The sequence below is a fragment of the Theobroma cacao genome, chromosome 4 (genome assembly GCF_000208745.1).
Source record: "Theobroma cacao cultivar B97-61/B2 chromosome 4, Criollo_cocoa_genome_V2, whole genome shotgun sequence".
In the NCBI taxonomy this organism is placed as follows: domain Eukaryota; kingdom Viridiplantae; phylum Streptophyta; class Magnoliopsida; order Malvales; family Malvaceae; genus Theobroma; species Theobroma cacao.
Window position 1 is genome coordinate 17875226 of NC_030853.1, and position 18800 is coordinate 17894025.

General features: G+C 35.3%; 1 protein-coding gene across 1 annotated transcript; it reads left to right on the forward strand.

Annotated features, from left to right (window-relative positions):
- LOC18601707 (receptor-like protein kinase FERONIA) lies at positions 4253–6764 on the forward strand. Its single transcript, XM_018119572.1, has 2 exons — positions 4253–4469; positions 4844–6764. Exons 1-2 carry the CDS (start codon positions 4295–4297, stop codon positions 6727–6729), a joined length of 2061 nt encoding a protein of 686 aa, XP_017975061.1. The 5' UTR covers positions 4253–4294; the 3' UTR covers positions 6730–6764.

Consider the following 18800-nt stretch of genomic DNA (forward strand, 5'->3'; position numbering starts at 1 on the left):
TATTCGGCTTCACATAGAAATTACTAAGATTAAAAATCCTTATTCCTTAGCGGCTATTCAAGGGGAGATATCATCTAGCAACCTACTGGCAATGCATTAAGCATGAGATATTATATAGCAATATATTATGTTAAAATTTGTGGAAGCAGAAAAGAAAAATAAAACCTTAAATAATCATTTTGAACCTGTTAGGAAAAAGACATAATGAATTTCGTCTAAGTTTAAACATTTAAACATTTATAAAAGAATTTGAAAAGTTTTGACATATAGTATATTAATAAAAAAAATATATGACTTAACGTTTACATTCAATAAAAAGAAATTAAAATAACATAAAAATAAATAATTAATAGCAAACTAACATATAACTTTAAAATCTACACAAGGAGACTTGAACCTAAGACCTAAAAGTTTTAAGGCATTCAACTAACCGTTTAATGCCGCATTGACATTGAACAATAATTGATTTATGAAAGATTATAAAACATAATCATTAATGCTTTTTCTTTTCCCTAACTCTTTTTAATTACATTAGGTTTAAATTGACTTTAAGTTGTTTATAGAATCTTATTTCATTTAATAAATTTTAATGAGTAATATATTGATTTCTATATAAAAGATACCTTCTAGACCAAAACTTTATTAAAATTTTAGTGTTTTTCATGAAAATATAATTCTTAAATATTGATTGAATCAGGATCGTAATCATGATCCACAAACTTGATTATCAGGCAACTTATAAATATGTTTTGATAAAAATATTTTTTTAATACTTGTTGCTATGATTGTTATATATCATTAAAACTCAACCAAAAGGGAAAATATACATGATGGATGCATAAACCTAAAAGAAGAAAAATACACTTTTAAAAAATAAATTAAATTCTCCTCTTGCCGAACAAATTGTGTAGCATGAAACTAAAGAAATTAAATTTTGTTTAATTTTTAATGTAATAATTATCTACTCAAAATTAATGTTGTACATAAAAAATTATTTATTATTATTATTTTAATATAATAATTATGATGTTTATATGTTAAATCGTCCATGTGTAACATATGTGTAGCAAAAACTAGAGAAGTAAAAAATCTGTATTAATTTGTTGCATCCATACAATACAACATTTTTGACTTTTTAGTGCATAATTTTAGCTGCATATGTTTTAATGCAACTAAATTCATCACATAGCACTTAATACATTTTCATTTAATTACACTAATTAAGCTCTAATCTCATAAAATAGATTAAAAAAAATTTGTAAGTAAGACAGGATACAAGCCCACAAAATAAAGGAAACCATGATCCATGAAATAGTCTAAGAAAATATCCCTTATCTTTTACATTCAATTCTATTTTCTTGGAAAATCACTCAAAAGATTATCTCTCTCTCAAGCTCAGATAGATTATCTTCTCTTACTCTAATTCTCACCAAATTTTTTTCAGATTTTTTTGACTCTCAAATTTTATTTTAAAAAAAAGTAAATTATCTTTTTTTTTTCTTTTTCTCAATTCATCAATACTATTTTTCTCTCTTAGTGCATTTTTCTTGTTTGGCTACTAAGAACATTCTTGATTGGCATGGTTCTAAAGAAATCTTTAGAAATTTTCTCAACTCTTTTAATGTTATGTTTTTTTTTTGTTAGCCACTAGGGTGGGTTGTATGGTTTTTAAATTTTTTTAAAATCAAATACACGATTAAATATTTTGGTTGATTATAAATTTGACATTCGAATTATAATGAAATTATCCACTTGTTATTTAAAATTTAAAATTTTTTTAAATTTACTTCTTTTAGGCAGTTTACACTTTTTGATTAACATTGTAACTCAAATGAATGAAGTGACCAAATATAGCTAATAAAAATTCCCTACATGTATAAAAATGTCACCTTATTTTTATTTGTAATTTTTTTTGAAATTTTTTATTTTTAAAATTAAAAATTAAAAAAAAATAAAAAATAAAAAAAAGAGCCCAAAATGAGAGAGAGCGAAAAGCGGGGAGAATGGAAAGGAGGAGAATGGGGGAGAAGGGAGGGGAAGGGCCCGCCGTCGCCGATCTGTAAGTGTGTAGATCGACATTAATTTATGATCTGCCTAGTCTGAGGTAGATCGTTGTCACCTACGTCAATGTCAACCAAATTGACAACAACCGCCCTCCCTTATCTCTCGTTCCCCTTTCCCTCCTTCCCTCTCTCTTTCCTCGACACCCCACTTTATTTAATCTTTTTGTTTAATTTTTTATTTATTTCATTTTTCCAAATTCTATTTAAATTTTTAATTTCAAAATTAAAATTTAAGAAAGACAGGTTTTTTATTTTTTATGTTTTGCTCATTTTTCAATTCTTTATATTTTAATTTCAAAAATAATATTTTTATAAATAAAAAGTAAAATAACGTGGCAGTCTTATTGAATTAATGCGTGTGCATTTTTATTGACTTTTTTTGCCATGTCACCAATGGTTATCAAAGATGCTTTTGAGCAACGAATACAGATCTAATTTTACTATATTTAAATACGAACTGTGAAATTAATCTTAATTGTTATGTGTCAATTTCAATTTATGTACAGCTAAACCAAGGGGATCATGTATTAAAGGTCTTTTGCTTGTTTCTTTCTAAAATCTTTATATCTTGCAACAATTTTGATTTGGCATCATAAAGGAAAAACCAAATAAGAAAAAACAATTTATCATGCTTCAAAACAATAAAACAATCGTGCATGTTGATTCATCTCTCAATAAATTAACTCGACCATTTTAATTTTGCTAAAAATATGTTGAATTCAGCAAAATTGGTCCCAAGTGCTCATTGAAGAACGACCTCGGTAAGCTCCGAGAGGCAAACTACAACTTGCAAATGGAAAGACATTTCAAACGTTTGTACGGCTTAGAAGTCATGACAAAGACTATCTGCCATTAATTATTGAACCATTTTCTTCATATCATTATCTGCCATTGGCTCCTACTGGTCTCTCCATGATCATATCCCACTTTTCCACACAACAAACGCGGGTTAGCCTTTTTCCTTCTACCTGTATGCATATAATCAGTCAAATTCTACCGTCATTTTCTCTAGTTTATAATTCCTTTAATTATTTGTTGAAGAAATAAATATCTGATAATGATAAATGTCTTCAGAAACCAAGTTATACGTCTTAGCAGTTGACGACTCAAGTCACTGGTCCAGTAATTATATAGGTTTGATTATTCAAAGTCTTCTTTTTGTTTCTTCTATATGACAGTCACTACAAGTTCGATTTCTGAAATCCAGCATTTCAAGAAGAGAAAGTGAAAGTTGGAAGGGAAATAAGCATGAAATTTCCCGAAAATTTCTTTGTTCTTGACGTTTCTTTGCCACCTGTCTCAATCGTTTTCCTCATCTCTCTCGACTGATAATTGCTTGGAGCAAGCTTCTTCATCTTCAATTTTATTTCCTTTTCTGATATTATTTTTTTCTCATGCTCTCCATGAAGAACACCAAAAAAGGGTATGTTTCCTCGCAAAAACTTTCTATCCCAGCTCCGTTCTACTTCATGCTTTTACTCCAGAACCTGAATATCTAAGCCGCATACACTCCTCCCGATAACATAGCACTCGATTGGCTCAAACAGTAACTACAATGATTCCACTCCGCGGCTGTGGCTTGGAGATGCTAAATATTTAGATCAGCCCAAAAATACGGAACTAGTTGTGTCAAGTGCTTCAAGTACACAAATAGACATACCTTATAAAACTGCACGCCTCACTCTCTCTCTCTCTCTCAATTTGGCTACACGTTTAGCGTGACACCAGGACAAAAATTTGTTCGCCTTCACTTTTATCCCACTTCATACTGAGAATTCAACCGCTCAACCGCCTTTTTCGATGTCCATATCGGCCGTTATACCCTCCTAAGCAACTTTAGCGCTGCCCTCACAGCTGATGATTTTAAATTAAAAGCCTTTTCTAAAGAATTATGCATAAATGTTGATGTCTCATTGAACTTTATCTTTAACTTTTCTTAGTGTATTAAGTTTTCGATTTCTGAAATCCAGCATTCGACGAAGAGAAAGTGAAAGTTGGAAGGGAGATCAGAATGAAATTTCCCAGAAATTTCTTGGTTCTTGACTTCTCTTTGCCACCTGTCTCAATCGTTTTCTTCATCTCTCTCGACTGATAATTGTTTAGAGCAAGCTTCTTCATCTTCAATTTTAATTCCTTTTCTGATATTAATTTTTCTCAGGCCCGCCATGAAGAACACCAGAAAAGGGTATGTTTCTTTGCAAAAACTTTCAATCCCAGCCCCTTTCTACTTCATGCTCCTACTCCAGAACCTGAACATCTCAGTCGCATACACTCCTCCTGATAACATAGCACTCGACTGTGGTTCCACCAACAACAACACTGATATCACTGGGCGGTTATGGCTTGGAGATACTAAATATTTAGATCAGCCCAATAACATTGAATCAGTTGTGTTAAGTGTTTCAGGTACGGATACAGACCTCATACGTTATAACACTGTACGCCTCTCACGCTCTCGTTTTAGCTACACGTTTAACGTGACACCAGGACAAAAATTCGTTCGCCTTCACTTTTATCCCACTTCATACAAGAATTTAACCGTTCAACTGCTTTTTTCGATGTCCATATCGACCGTTATACCCTCCTAAGCAACTTTAGCGCTGCCCTTACAGCTGATAATCTTAAATTAAAAGCCTTTTCTAAAGAATTTTGCATAAATGTTGAAGATAATCAAAAGCTGAAGATATCGTTCACTTCGAATCACAGTATGCCTGATTCATATGCTTTCATCAACGGAATTGAAATTGTGTCCATGCCCGACAATCTTTATTATTCTGCAGACAATGACACGGGGTTTTTGTTTGTTAACGAGTTGACTTTTACCCGCATCGAAAAGAACATGGCTCTTGAGATGTTATACCGAACAAATGTGGGCGGTAAATTCCTTTCACCTTCAGAAGATACAGGCATGTGTAGGAGTTGGTCTACAGACGATGATTACTTGACTGATGCTAGACCTAGTGCTCTTCCTTTTAATACTATCATAAAGCTCAATTTCAGCAAGATACGCTATTACATGGCACCAGTCCCAATTTATGTATGTGGCAGGTCGATGGGGAACGACAAGACTATGAATGGGAACTATAGACTCACTTGGCAATTTCAAGTTGATCCTGGATTCACTTATTTAGTCAGGCTACACTTTTGTGAGTTCCAGAGTGAGATAACAGCCGTGGGAGACAGAGTACTTCAGATCTATATACACGATCTGGTGGCTGAAAATGAAGCAGATGTTGTTAGTTGGGCTGGAGGATCAAGGATTCCTGTGTATCGCGATTATGCTGTTATGATTGCCGAAGCAGGAAACCAAAAGAAAACAAATCTATCGATTGCGCTACATCCTGGTCCAGTTCAGGATACTTTGTATTCTGATGCTATATTGAATGGGCTTGAAATCTTCAAATTGAGCAATGATGGAAATCTCACAGGATCTAATCCTGACCCAGATCTGAACCTGCAGATGAGTCCGCCAAGCGGTGCATCACCGAGTCAATTAGTGAAGCCCAAGAACGACAAGGCAACAATAATTACCGCCGTCGGTGGTGTAGTAGCTGGGCTTTTTACAATTTCTCTTTTATGTTTCATGATTTCACGGTTTGGCTCTGTTCATTGCAATTCATGGTGTGCACTGTCTTTTTGTTCCAAGACCGAGCCTACGTCTACGTATGGCCCTGTTCTACCATCTAATATGTGTCGTCACTTCTCACTAGGCGAGATCAAAACAGCTACCAATAACTTTGAAAATACTTCCGTTATTGGTGCAGGAGGGTTCGGTAATGTATACAAAGCGTTCATTGATGGTGGGTCAAAAGCAGTCGCAATCAAACGGCTGAATCCAGGGTCTCAGAAGGGGGCACATGAGTTCAGGACTGAAATTGAGATGCTCTCCCAGCTCCGACACCATAATCTAGTTTCTCTAATTGGTTATTGCGAGGACAATAACGAGATGATCCTCGTGTATGACTACATGGTTCATGGGGCCCTGCGAGACCATCTCTACAAGACCAACAAACCTCCGTTAGATTGGGAACAGAGGCTCAGGATATGCATTGGGGCTGCACATGGGCTCCATTATCTCCACAGGGGTCCCAACCACACCATCATTCACCGAGATGTTATACTGTTGGGTGAGAAATGGGTAGCCAAAGTATCTGATTTTGGGTTGTCTAAGATGAATAACCTATCCAAGACCCATATCAGCACTGTCGTCAAAGGGGGTTTTGGCTATTTAGACCCTGAATACTATCGACTGCTGCGGCTAACTGAGAAATCTGATGTGTACTCTTTTGGTGTGGTGTTGTGTGAAGTATTATGCGCCAGAGCACCACTGGATCCAACGGTGGATCATATGCAAATAAGTTTAGTCGAGTGGGCACAACATTGCTATAACAATGGAACCCTTGATCAGATAATTGATCCCTATTTACAGGGTAAGATCAACCCTGCAAGTCTGAAAAAATTTGACGAAGTAGCTATAAATTGCTTGGCTTCCGAGGGGATTAAACGGCCGGTAATGAGTGAAGTGGTGTGCGGACTTGAGCTTGCATTGCAGCTGCAGGAGAGTGAGATGAATGCAAAGGCTGAGAATCATTTAAATGATTCAACAGTCATTGATTATCATGTCTTGTTTACTAGTGGTAGCGGATCAATGAACACTGGTGGCTAGGATCGATGCTTTAATTGTGTGCCATATAATAAATCTTTCCAACTTTTCATGAACAAGAAACTGTTTTATATAGTATAAATGTTAGTTTAGCTACAAGTATTTTTTATTTTATTTTTTTGATAAGCAAAGAATTTATATATCTAATGGGGGTTACCATAAAGCATAACGCACCATCCAAAAAAGTACATAAGTAATCTGTAGTCTATACCACACCTTTCCTATGAAGAAAAAACAAACTTTATCAAGCCTGCCAATCTGTACACAAAATAATTTTTTTTGCTAAGCCATGAACTATTTCATTGATTCAATAATTCAATGGGGTTACATAAGTTTGTAGCCATATATAGGAAACACAGAGTTTGACCCATATAAACCATCCACCCTATACAACCATTGCATAAACCCTCGCTTACAAAATGAAAGCTCACCCTGTGCAGTTCCAATCTATACCAGAAACATTTCACCGAAAAGATTTACTTAGCCAAAAAGAATTCTTAAATCATCAACAGGTAATTCACTAAGAAAAAGTATATCCCAACAAAACCACACAAATCATTAACCATGCCTCAGACTTTGATCTGCAACCCAAAAAATGGCAGTAGCCTGTAAATCCACCCAACAACTATTTTACCAGCATCCATTGCATAAATGACAACCTCATCAACCATAAAAAAGCAACAAGTCCGTGTTGTGAAACCAACCATAAATTAAAGTAGACACGCTAAAGAGACAACCTACTATTGTTTGCAAGGTTTCAAAGAAGGCAGGACCCATCAAATCCACACCACCAGCAACTTTTGTCTTATGATACCTGTCTTCATCAAATGATCCGCACAATCATTTGCTGTCGTTTTTTTTTTTTGAAAAGTGGAGTTTATTAGCCGTTAACCATATACCAGTGATAGTCTCGAACTGAATCTGCAGAGACTCTCATTGGTATGAAATGAAAACCAGCTTGGCAAGAAATGCATGAACAAAAAAGTTCATCACTGCTTACATAAATCAGCAGTATGCCCTCATCAATCAGTAACTTCACAAAATAGTCTCAATCCTGCTTAAGATCAAAAACAAACAGCAGGAAACAAAGAAGCTAAACAACAAAGACATAATTTCTAAAAATTAACCTCAAACAGCGACAGCAATACCCTAAGACCACAAAACAAAAATGATCCAAAAACAGAGTAGAGCCTTCAACATCCCTTGAAGCACTTCATCATCAAAGCCAAGATCCAATCAGACTCGAAAAAGTTGACATCACATTGACAGATCCGAGCGAAGAAGGATCAACATAACAAATTCGAAACACACCACAGGCAAAGGACCCGAGACACGACTGCGTCGACCTGGAGAACATGACCTTGAAGAGGAAACAACATCAAGCACACAACTCAAGCAAGACAGTCCTTTAAAAAGTTGAAGCAAGAAAGAAGCAAAGCCCCATCCAAAAAGAGGACACAAGAACACATCAACTCCCAGAGAAAAAGTGAAAAACCAGGCTGTAAGAAAGAAGCCAACGGAGTGGAAAGCAAAACTTGCTCAGAGTCTATTCCCCTAAGGCAAACACAGAACCTGGACCAACATCGGAAGAGGGCATGGCCAACTCAAGGAGCAGCACCTTCACTTTCACGAATCGGCAGAAGAAGAACCTATGCCCTCCACAAACGAACTCAAACCAGCCACCAAGGAAAGACAACCAAACACAAGGACACTCGACAACCACCTGAAGCAAAATGCCATTCCCTCACAAACCCGGTCACTCAACCTCGAAGCACTCTCTCCCTCCCTTCTCGTAATGCAAAAACTCACCCCCTCCCCCCGCCCCTCCAATCCCCCCTTCTCCCCTTATTTCTACCTTTTTCGTTCAGGGTAAACGCGCTCTTCTCACTGAATAGCTTCCTACCCCCGACTAGAGCCTTGTAACAACAATCAAGACACTCTCACCCCAACCCTACGTATCAAAAGACAAGAAAGGCTCAGAACAAAAAGCCAAGCACTGGAGCCTTAGCCAAGCACCCTGCATCAAAGCATGAAATGACCAGAAACATAATAAACAAAAATCCTTGTTGTTGTCTCTCTCTTCTTTTTTTTTTAATTTATTTGTTTTTAATTTTTTTCTTTCTTTTTTTTTTTTCATTCTTTTGCTTTTTTTGCTTTTTTTAACTTTTTCTTCTTTTTTTTTTAAATTTTGCCTTTTTAATTTTTATTTTTCTTTCGTTTTTTTAAGAGAAAAAATATTATACTATCTTCAACTTTCCTGTACCCTATTCAAACCATTGTCACAAACACATTAACCACTAAGAGAAAGCCCCTCGAACATTGAAAACCCCTCCACCTTAAGCACAAGAAAAAGAAGTTGAAAAAACTCTCCCTCCCAACATCTCTTGATAACCATCATCTGTTCCCCCACTTCATGGTCAACAACAAAGCAGTTTTCCGAAGGAGCTGTTGCAAGAAGATCACCCCGAGATTTCTTAAAAAAAATAATACTAATAATAAAAAGAAACAAAAAATCACCCCCGCTCTCCTATCATTAAAAAGGGAAACCCAATTCAACAGGAAAAAGGGAACTGAGAGAAAGGCACCAACAAACACTATTACACAAAGATTCACTAAAGGCAATAGAAAATCCATACCTTTTCACTCCCCATCAATCCACCCAAAAAGGAAAAACTCAGGACAACATAGGGCAACCCATCAAAAATTTGACTAGCCCTCACAATACCCTTTGTAGAAGATCCATCAATGATCAATCCCTCTCCCTTACTCCATCATGCTCTACTGTCATATGAAAAGAACAAGTGAACTTTTGAACTTTTTTTTATTTTTCTTTTCTCTTTTTTCTTTTATTTTATTTTTTCTTCTTTTTTTGTCTCTCGCTCTTTTTTGCTTCTTTTTCCTGACACAATCATTAGTAGCCTCGAAAAACCTTATCAAAAGACTCGTTAGAAAAAACAACAATTCACAACTCCTAGCTGACTTGCATAAACCTTGATTGAAAAACATAAGACATCAAAATCTTGAAGTGCACAGGAAACTAAAGCATCTGGAAAAGATTAACTCAACAAGAAAAACAAAAAACTATGCTTCTCAAAGGAAAAACAAAATAGTAATAAAATAAAAAATAAAGGAAAAATCATTCATATACAATAAGCAAGTCAGTCCCTCGTAAAGCCTCTGTCTTGGCTAGTTCATCAACCATGCTATTTGCTTCCCTGGGAATCTTCCTAACCTCCCATTCCCTAATCTTACTCTTTATGCTTCCAATGCTAAGAATTTCCCTTCTTAATTTCTAGGGAGCCTTATTGGGATTAAGGACCCAAGAGACAGCATTAACTGAATGACTTTTAACAATTAATGAAGTGCTCATTGACCATTTAGATGCTCCAAACAATTTAAAAGCTTCCTTAATCGCCTGCCACTCAAGTGTATTGATTTATGCAACCTCGACTTGCTTCAAAAATAAAATTCTGACTGTACCCCTTTCATCTCTCAAGACTCCTCCAATGGCAGCGTGCCCGTATTTCCCCTTAATGCTCCATGTTGGCTCCATTAGTTTTTAATGATAATAAAATATTCCCATTTATTTGTGTCTAACAGCTTACTTGAGTGTGCAGGAAATTAATATATGAAATTAATTTATTAACTCTTCAAAGAGTATTTTTGATAGAAAAAGAGGCATAAAATCAATAAGATGTAACTGAATAATATGGAGGAAGCTTATTGGTGAAACAAGGAAGAACATTGGTTGACCAAATTTCAAATTGGAGAAATGACGGGCTGAAGAGTTTGAGAAACAGAATCTATTTAGTCAACAAAGTCAGTCGACTAAGTGTTATATGCTAGAATCTGCAAACCAGAAACAAAACCAACTTAGTCAACCAAGTCTGTCGACTAAGAAGTCTTTGTCTGCAATTTGAACAAGAGCACTACAAGACAGATTAACGGCTAGAACTCATCCTCAACTGTTTTCAATGGCCATTAACTGTCAAACTACCATCAGAATTGCATCTCCAAGTATAAAAGGGTTTTTCAACCATGAAAAACAAGTTTTTTGAAGCCTTGAATGAGAATTAAGCTATAGAAAGTAGAAAAACTAGAAAAACTTCATTGCACTTGTCTGCACTTAAACGCTTGTTCTTTGCATTTGTATTTAGCACTCAATCTTGTACCACTTAGATCAACTAGTGATCGTAGGTACTTTCTTATATTTTTATAGTGAGGAAGTCATTTTAAGGGGTTATTCAAGCTTGGGATAACTTGATTGTTGTAGGTTGTGGTTGAGCCTTGGAAAACTACATTGGGTTTTAGTTGAGCCCGTGAAAAACTAGTGTAAAAGGTTTTTGGCTAAGCCTGGTAAAAGTCATTGCAAAGCTTGGTGAAAGCTTGTGAATTTCATTGGTCCATAGTGGATTTGTGGGAAAATCCTTGGTTGGATAATCAAGATAGTGGATGTAGGTCTTGGACTGAACCACTCTAAATTACTGTGCATTTTATACTCTATTTTTGTTTTCTTAAGTTCTGAAAATTAGTTTCCAATCTTGTCAAGAGCCAAATTGTGCTATTCACCCCCCTTAGCATATATTATCGGGACCAACAATTGGTATCAGAGCTGGTTCCCTGTTGTTAAGGCTTAACATCCTTTGGGAAGATCCAAATGGCTCAACAAAAAACCATAGTTGCTGAGGGACAATAAACAAATAGACCACCTCTGTTTGATGGCTCTAATTACCCTTATTGGAGCACTAGAATGTCAATTTATATTACGGCTATAGATTATGAAATGTGAAACGTCATAACTGATGGACCCTTTATGCCCTCAATCGTGAATGTAGTGACAAATGAGTTGATGCCTAAGCCAAGGTCTGAATAGACTGAGGCTGAAACTAAAAAAGTTCAAATAAACTTTAAAGCCATCAACACATTACATTATGCCTTGACTCCCACTGAATTTAACAAAGTCTCAAGTTGTACAACAACTAAACAAGTGTGAAAAAAATTTAGAATAATCCATGAAGGGACTTCTCAAGGTAAAGGAGTCCAAAATTGGTCTCTTAACACATAGTTATGAAATGTTCAAAATGAAGCCTAGTGAAGACATCACCAGCATGTTTGATAGGTTTACGAACATCACAAATAAATTAAGTAAGCTAGGCAAGCCTATCCCTGAACATGAATTAGTCAAGAGACTGCTTAAATGCCTACCAAAATCCTGAAAACCAAAAGTGACTGTGATTAAAAAGGCTAAAGATCTGAACATCATCACTCTCGATGAGATTTGTGGTTCTCTTTTCACTCATAAGCTGGAGTTTAAGGAAGAAGAAGAAGAAGACCGAAGAAAAGCAAAGGAAAAGAAAAAGAGCATTGCACTTAAAGCTAGCATCCTTGAAGAAGAGCTGAAAGAGCTTTCCTGTGATGATGATGAAGAATTAGCTCTAGTTGCAAGAAAATTCAGAAAGGTAATGAGCAGAAGAAATCGAAGGCTAACTAGAAGAGGTTTCAGGAAAGACTAAGGTGCTTCATGGAGAATAAGGAACAAAAATAACTCCAACAAAAAGGAGGAGATTGTCTGCTACTAATGTAAGAAACCTGGTCACTTCAAGTCCCAATGTCCATTGTTGAAAGATGAAACCCCCAAGAAAAATAAGAAATCCAAGAAAGCAATGGTGGCTGCTGCATGGTCGGACAGTAATACTTCAAGCTCTAAAACTGATGATGAAAATCTGAGAAAAGAGCAAACATCTGTTTAATGGCACAAAAGGATAAAACAGAGGTACTCTCATCCCCCTGCATTAATTCTTATGATGATCTACAGGATAAGTATGAGTGCCTTTATGTTGAATTTGAAATTTTTTTTTCAAAATACAAATCATTAAAGAAAAAGGCTGCATTTCTTGAAAAAGATTTGGAACAAATCAAACAAGAGTTTACGTCTATTTTTTAGCAAAGAAATATTTTGTAAATCGAGTTAGAACACTCAAAAACAGACTTTGAGGTTTTAAAACAAGAGCTGAAAAATAAGTCTGAAGCTTTTTAAATAACTCTTGATGAAAATATAGCTCTTAAATGTTTGAAAAATGAATCCTTAAAAAGATATGTATACCATAATAATAATTCAGCTAAAGCATTACCTAGATGTTATAATTGTGGTAAACATGGTCATTTATCATATGAGTGTTTTAAGAAAAGAACAATATAGAAAGTTAAGAAAATCTGGATTCCTAAGGGATCCTTTGTTGCAATTAACACTCAAGGACCCATCAAAGTATGGGTACCTATAAAGAAAAACTGAAATTCTGTTTTATAGGTTGAGCTGGACTTAAATGAGACATGTTCAAAAGCTCAACTCAAGAAGAAACAGCCTTGGTACTTGGACAGTGGCTGTTCATGGCACATAACAGGACATGAAATGTTGTTTGCTCAGTTGGATAAGAGAAAAGGAGGAACCATATCCTTTGGATATGATTCAAAAGGAAGAATTCATGGTATAGGTACGGTTGGTAAGAATTCCCAAACTCAAATTAGTCATGTGGTGCTAGTTAAAGGCTTAAAGCATAATTTACTAAGTATTAGTCAATTATGTGATAAAGGATTTAGAGTGTGCTTTGATTCAACTAAGTGTGAAGTGATAGATATGAGTACAAATAAAATCTCATTTATGGGAAATAGATTGAAGAATATGTAAGTAATTTTTCTTGAAGATCTTGAAGTTAATAGTGAAGTATGTCTTGTTATAAATGCTGAAAATGATAGTTGGCTATGGCATAGGAGATTAGAACATGTGAGCATGCATACTATGTCAAAATTAATTAAGAAGAATCTTGTTGCTGGACTGCTTGAGTTAAACTTCGAAAATGATAGAATATGTGATGCTTGCCAACTAGGAAAACAAGTTAGGATATCCTTCAAGTCCAAGAAAATTGTGTCAACATCTAGATCTCTTGAATTACTTCATATTGATCTATTTGGTTCAATAAGCACAACTATCTTAGGAGGAAAATCTTATGGCTTTGTTATAGTTGATGACTATACTAGATATACTTGGGTGTATTTTCTTGCTCATAAGAATGATGCTCTACAAGTATTCTTAAGTCATTGTAAGAAAGTACAAAATGAAAAAGGACTAGCCATAGTTAGCATAAGGAGTGATCATGGAGGAGAATTTGAAAATGATGAGTTTGAAAAGTTTTGCAATGAAAAGGGGTTGGATCACAATGTTTCTTCACCTAGAACACCCCAGCAAAATGGAGTTGTAGAAAGAAAAAATCGAACCTTGAAAGAAATGGCTAGGACCATGCTATGTGAGAACAACCTATCTAAATATCTTTGGGCTGAGGCAGTAAATATAGTAGCTTATATTCTTAATAGAGTCTCTATAAGACCCTTGATTTCAAAGACTCCATATGAACTTTATAAAGATAGAAAATCAAATATTTCTCACCTTAGGAGCTTTAGCTGTAAATGCTTTGTATTGAACAATGGAAAACAGCCCTTAGGGAAGTTTGATGCAAAGAGTGATGAAGCAATATTTTTAGGATATTCTTTGAACTCAAAGGCCTATAGAGTTTTTAACAAAAGGATCTTGACTGTTGAAGAATCAATTCATGTAGTTTTTGATGAGTCAAATGCATTGCAAAAGAAGTTCATGATCATGATGATGATGTAGAAAACAATAAAAAATAATGAAAAAAGCTCACTTAGAAGAGAAGATGAAACTACACCTCTAGAAAATCTGCAAAGAGTAGAAAATCAGCATGATGATCTACCAAGGAGTTGGAGATTTGTGAGAGATCACCCAAAAGACCAAATAATTAGTGAAATTTCTCAAGGAGTTAAAACTAAGAAAGCAACTAGAGAAACTTGTAAGTTTTCAGCTTTTATATCTCAAATTGAACTTAAAAACTTTGAAGAAGCTAAAAAAGAGGAAAGTTGGATAATGGCCATGCAAGAATAACTTTATCAATTCACAAGGAGTCATGTATGGTCATTGGTACCTAGACCTTCAAATCACCCTATTGTTGGTACAAAATGGGTGTTTAGAAATAAGGTAGATGAGTAAGGAAATGTAGTTAGAAATAAAGCTAGGTTGGTAGCAAAAGGATACAACCAAGAAGAAGGAATAGATTATGATGAAACTTTTGCTCTGGTTGCTAGGATTGAAGCTATAAGGTTGTTGCTAGCTTTTGCATGTTTCATGAATTTTAAATTGTTCCAAATGGATGTCAAAAGTGCATTCTTAAATGGATTAATTCAAGAGGAAGTATATGTAGAACAACCACCTGGTTTTGAAGACTTTGAAAAATCTGATCATGTTTTCAAACTTCATAAAGCCTTGTATGGATTGAAACAAGCTCCTAGAGCTTGGTATGAAAGGCTTTCAAAATTTCTAGTTGAGAAAGGGTATGATAGAGGCAGCATCGATACTACATTGTTCATTAAGACATATCTAAATGATTTAATTGTTGTGCAAATATATGTGGATGATATCGTATTTGGTGCAATTAATGAGGCTTTATGCAAGAACTTTGCAAAGGAAATGTAGAGTGAATTTGAAATGAGCATGATGGGAGAGTTGAAGTACTTCCTTGGTCTTCAAATCAAACAAAGTGAGGAAGAAATCTTCACTAACCAAGAAAGATACACTCATGATATGCTCAAGAAATTTGATATGCTGAAGCTGAAATCAATTTCTACACCAATGAGTCCATCTACCAAACTCGACTTAGATGAAAAAGGTAAGGATGTGGATCAAAAGCTATATAGAGGTATGATCGGCTCTCTTCTTTACTTAACAACAAGTAAACCAGATATTCAGTTTAGCGTGTGCTTGTGTGCTAGATTTCAGTCACAGCTTAAAGAATCACACCTAATAACTGTTAAGAGAATTTTTAGATACCTCATTGACACTCAAGAACTAGGAATATGGTACTCTAAAGACTCAACTCTTAGCTTAGTTGGATATTCGGATGCTGACTTTGCTGACAGCCAAACTGATAGGAAAAGCACTAATGGAACATGCCAATTTTTATGAAGGATGCTTGTGTCTTGGTCTAGTAAAAAGCAAAACTTAGTGGCACTGTATACAACAGAGGCTGAATATGTATCATTAGGTAGCTGTTGTGCACAAATCCTTTGGATCAAGCAACAATTAAAAGACTATGGAATAATTATGCATAATGTTCTAATATACAGTGATAACACAAGTGCAATCAATATATAAAAAAATCCTGTGCAACACTCTAGGACAAAGCACATTGAAATTAGACACCATTTTATTAGAGACCATGTGGTGAAACATGATATTAAGATAGAATTTGTGAATACTTTATATCAATTAGCAGACATTTTTATAAAACCTCTGAGTGAAGATAAATTCTATGAAATTAAAAAAAATTTAGGGATGATTAGTGTGAAGGAATTATAAGAAAACCTTAAGCTCTCACATAGAAAGCAGATTGCTTTCAGTCGACTAAAGATTTCTCAATCAACTAAGAGTGGTCTGACACCTTTAAATAATAAGACTTAGTGAGTTTTAGAGAAAAAAGAGTAAAATGTGGTAAAAATTTGAGTTTACTAGGTGTAAAAGGAATGAAGGAAAAACTGTCAAAGGTAAATAACCAAATTTTAGAGGGAAGTTTGAAATTATAAAAAAATAAAATAGGGTAGCACTTAAAAGGAAGGTGAGGAGTTTTTTTTAATAACTGCTGATTACCTTTCCTCTTCTCTCCCCTGAAACTCGTTGCTCTCAAAACAAAAACTTGAATCTCTCTATTTGCCTCTGAAACTGACTCAAACCCTCAGAAATTTCTATAACCAACATGGCTAGAACATCTCAGAGCAAAGAGATATCAGAAAAGAAGAAAGGGAAAAGGCCAATGGTGGAAGAAACAAGAACTGATAGTGTGAAGAAGAAACTGAAAATCATGCCTGGTTCAGTGAAAGATATATTCGAGAAACTTAGAGAAAAGAAGTAGAAAATTGGCAAGAAGAAAGAAACAGAGCCCTCACTCCACAAAGGTACCAGTTCTTCTTCTTCGAAATTTAGGAATAAGTTACATGAGTATAGATTCAAAAATATTGAGAATGCACCAATCTCTTGTGGAAAATTCATTGACTGAAAGAGTTTTAAGAAAAATGTAGAAATCCAGACCAGTCTATTTGAATACTTTGATGAACTAAAACTAAAAGGCTACAGCACCTTTAAGAATATATCTTACAGTCCAAGTCTGGTAAAAGAGTTTTATTCTGGAATTGCTTTGAAAAGAAAGGAATTAATAGATTCTGATGATTATGTAGAAGATGGTTTGAATGTTTATCTAAATGGAAAAGAGTTTGTTATGACTGCTGAGGATTTAAGGAACCTGCTGAAAATAGAGTATGAAGAAGGTGAATTTGAATTGCCTGAAAAATATGATCCGTCCTCATTGTGGGAGATAATCATTGGAAAGAAAGAAAAATATTCTTCGAAAAGTAATTTTGGTTTGATAACCAGCCCTTAGATCAGAATTATACACCATTTCATAGCAACAAATATACAAGGCAACAGTGGAAGCCTTAGCTACATCAGCCTCCAGGACCTTTGGTTGATGGAGCATGCTTTCAATGGAGTGTCTCTGAATTTGAAAAGATTTATGATTGAGAAGATGATAAGTGCTTGCAGACTTGATAAGGTAAATTTACCGTATGGGAATGTGATTACATCCCTTGTGCAGAATAAGGGAATATGGGCAAAGAGGTATGATATGAACTTGGTAAAAACCAGAAATCAAGCTATTCAGCATGGCAGCTTGGTTAATATGGGATATGTACTTGATGGAGAAAGGTTCATTAAAACCTCTAAGATTGGTCCAAGAAAAGAACATAGCCTACTTGCTTAACCTGAAGAAGCTCCTTGTAGATTTTCAAATGAAGTGATTTTTAATTTTCTCATGAAGATTGATGGTAAGCTGATTGACTAAGGAATGAAGCTACAAAAAATGGAAGATAAAATCACTGAATTGGAAAATAAGTTGAAGGAAAAAGAAAATATGCCATCTGAACCTGTGGTTGCAGACAGTTCTGCCACATCCAAAACTACACCTGTACATCAAGGTGTTGAAAGTTCAGCTAAGTCAGTAGAAAAATCAACTCCTCATGTTGGAAGCTCTAGCATTCAGGCTGAAGGTTCCACTTACAAATCTGCCAATCCTGCTCTGTAGGCTGAAGACTCACCTCGAGGGGTTGATCAACCAGCCAAGACAACCTCCCCTGAACCTTAAAGCAAAAATGATTGAGAGACAGAGAAACACCAAGCTTCTCCTCTAAACTCAGAAGAAGTCTCCATCATGGATATCTTCTACCAAATGGTTAAGGAGGGAGAAACTGAAAAGGACACTACTAGGACATAAACTCAAAAGGCTGGTGAAGGTGTAGGAAAAGGAAAGAAATCTGCATCAACTGCTAGAGTAAAGATAAAAGCAGGGAAAGCCAAAGCCACTGCAGCACCACCAATTGAGGCAAAACTACCAACCAAAGGCAGGAAGACTATGGCCACTAAGACAGCTTTTCTCAGAAGAAGAAAGTCTTCCAAGTTTGCAAAGAAATCCAGACCAGTTTCAACCTCTTCTCAAATTCCTGTCTCAGACAAGTCCTCCCCAGAGCCTTCCTCAAGATAGTGATCACCTCTCCGAGAGCCCTCTCTTTTTCCTCTAAACTCTTTCTACAACATTAAATCTTCACCCTCTGACACATCAGACGAATATAAGCCCCTCCCTTTGATGCTGACAAAAAGGGGGAGTAGAATAGAATAGGTGCAAGAACCAGGAACCAGAAGAATAAATTTTTTTAAAAAAAATTGTTAGGGTACAGGAACCAGGAAGGAACCTAGGAAAGGAAAGAAGACAGAATCAAAGATGAATGAACTTAAAAAAATAAGAGATAAGAAACAAAAATAGTCCAGGGGCAATTTCGAAATACTTGTTGGATTAACTGTTATTTGTGCCATGATGGCACTTGAACACTTGGTTTTAATCTTGTTATCTATATGGTTGTTTAACAAATGGATGTTGATATGATTATGATGTTTGACTGCTGGA

Bases quoted from the DNA above. Each gene is read 5' to 3' on its own strand.
- LOC18601707 (XM_018119572.1), top strand. From the start codon at position 4,295: ATGCTCCTACTCCAGAACCTGAACATCTCAGTCGCATACACTCCTCCT. The intron at 4,470-4,843 runs GTACGGATACAG...ATTATTCTGCAG, and splicing joins AGTTGTGTTAAGTGTTTCAG to ACAATGACACGGGGTTTTTG.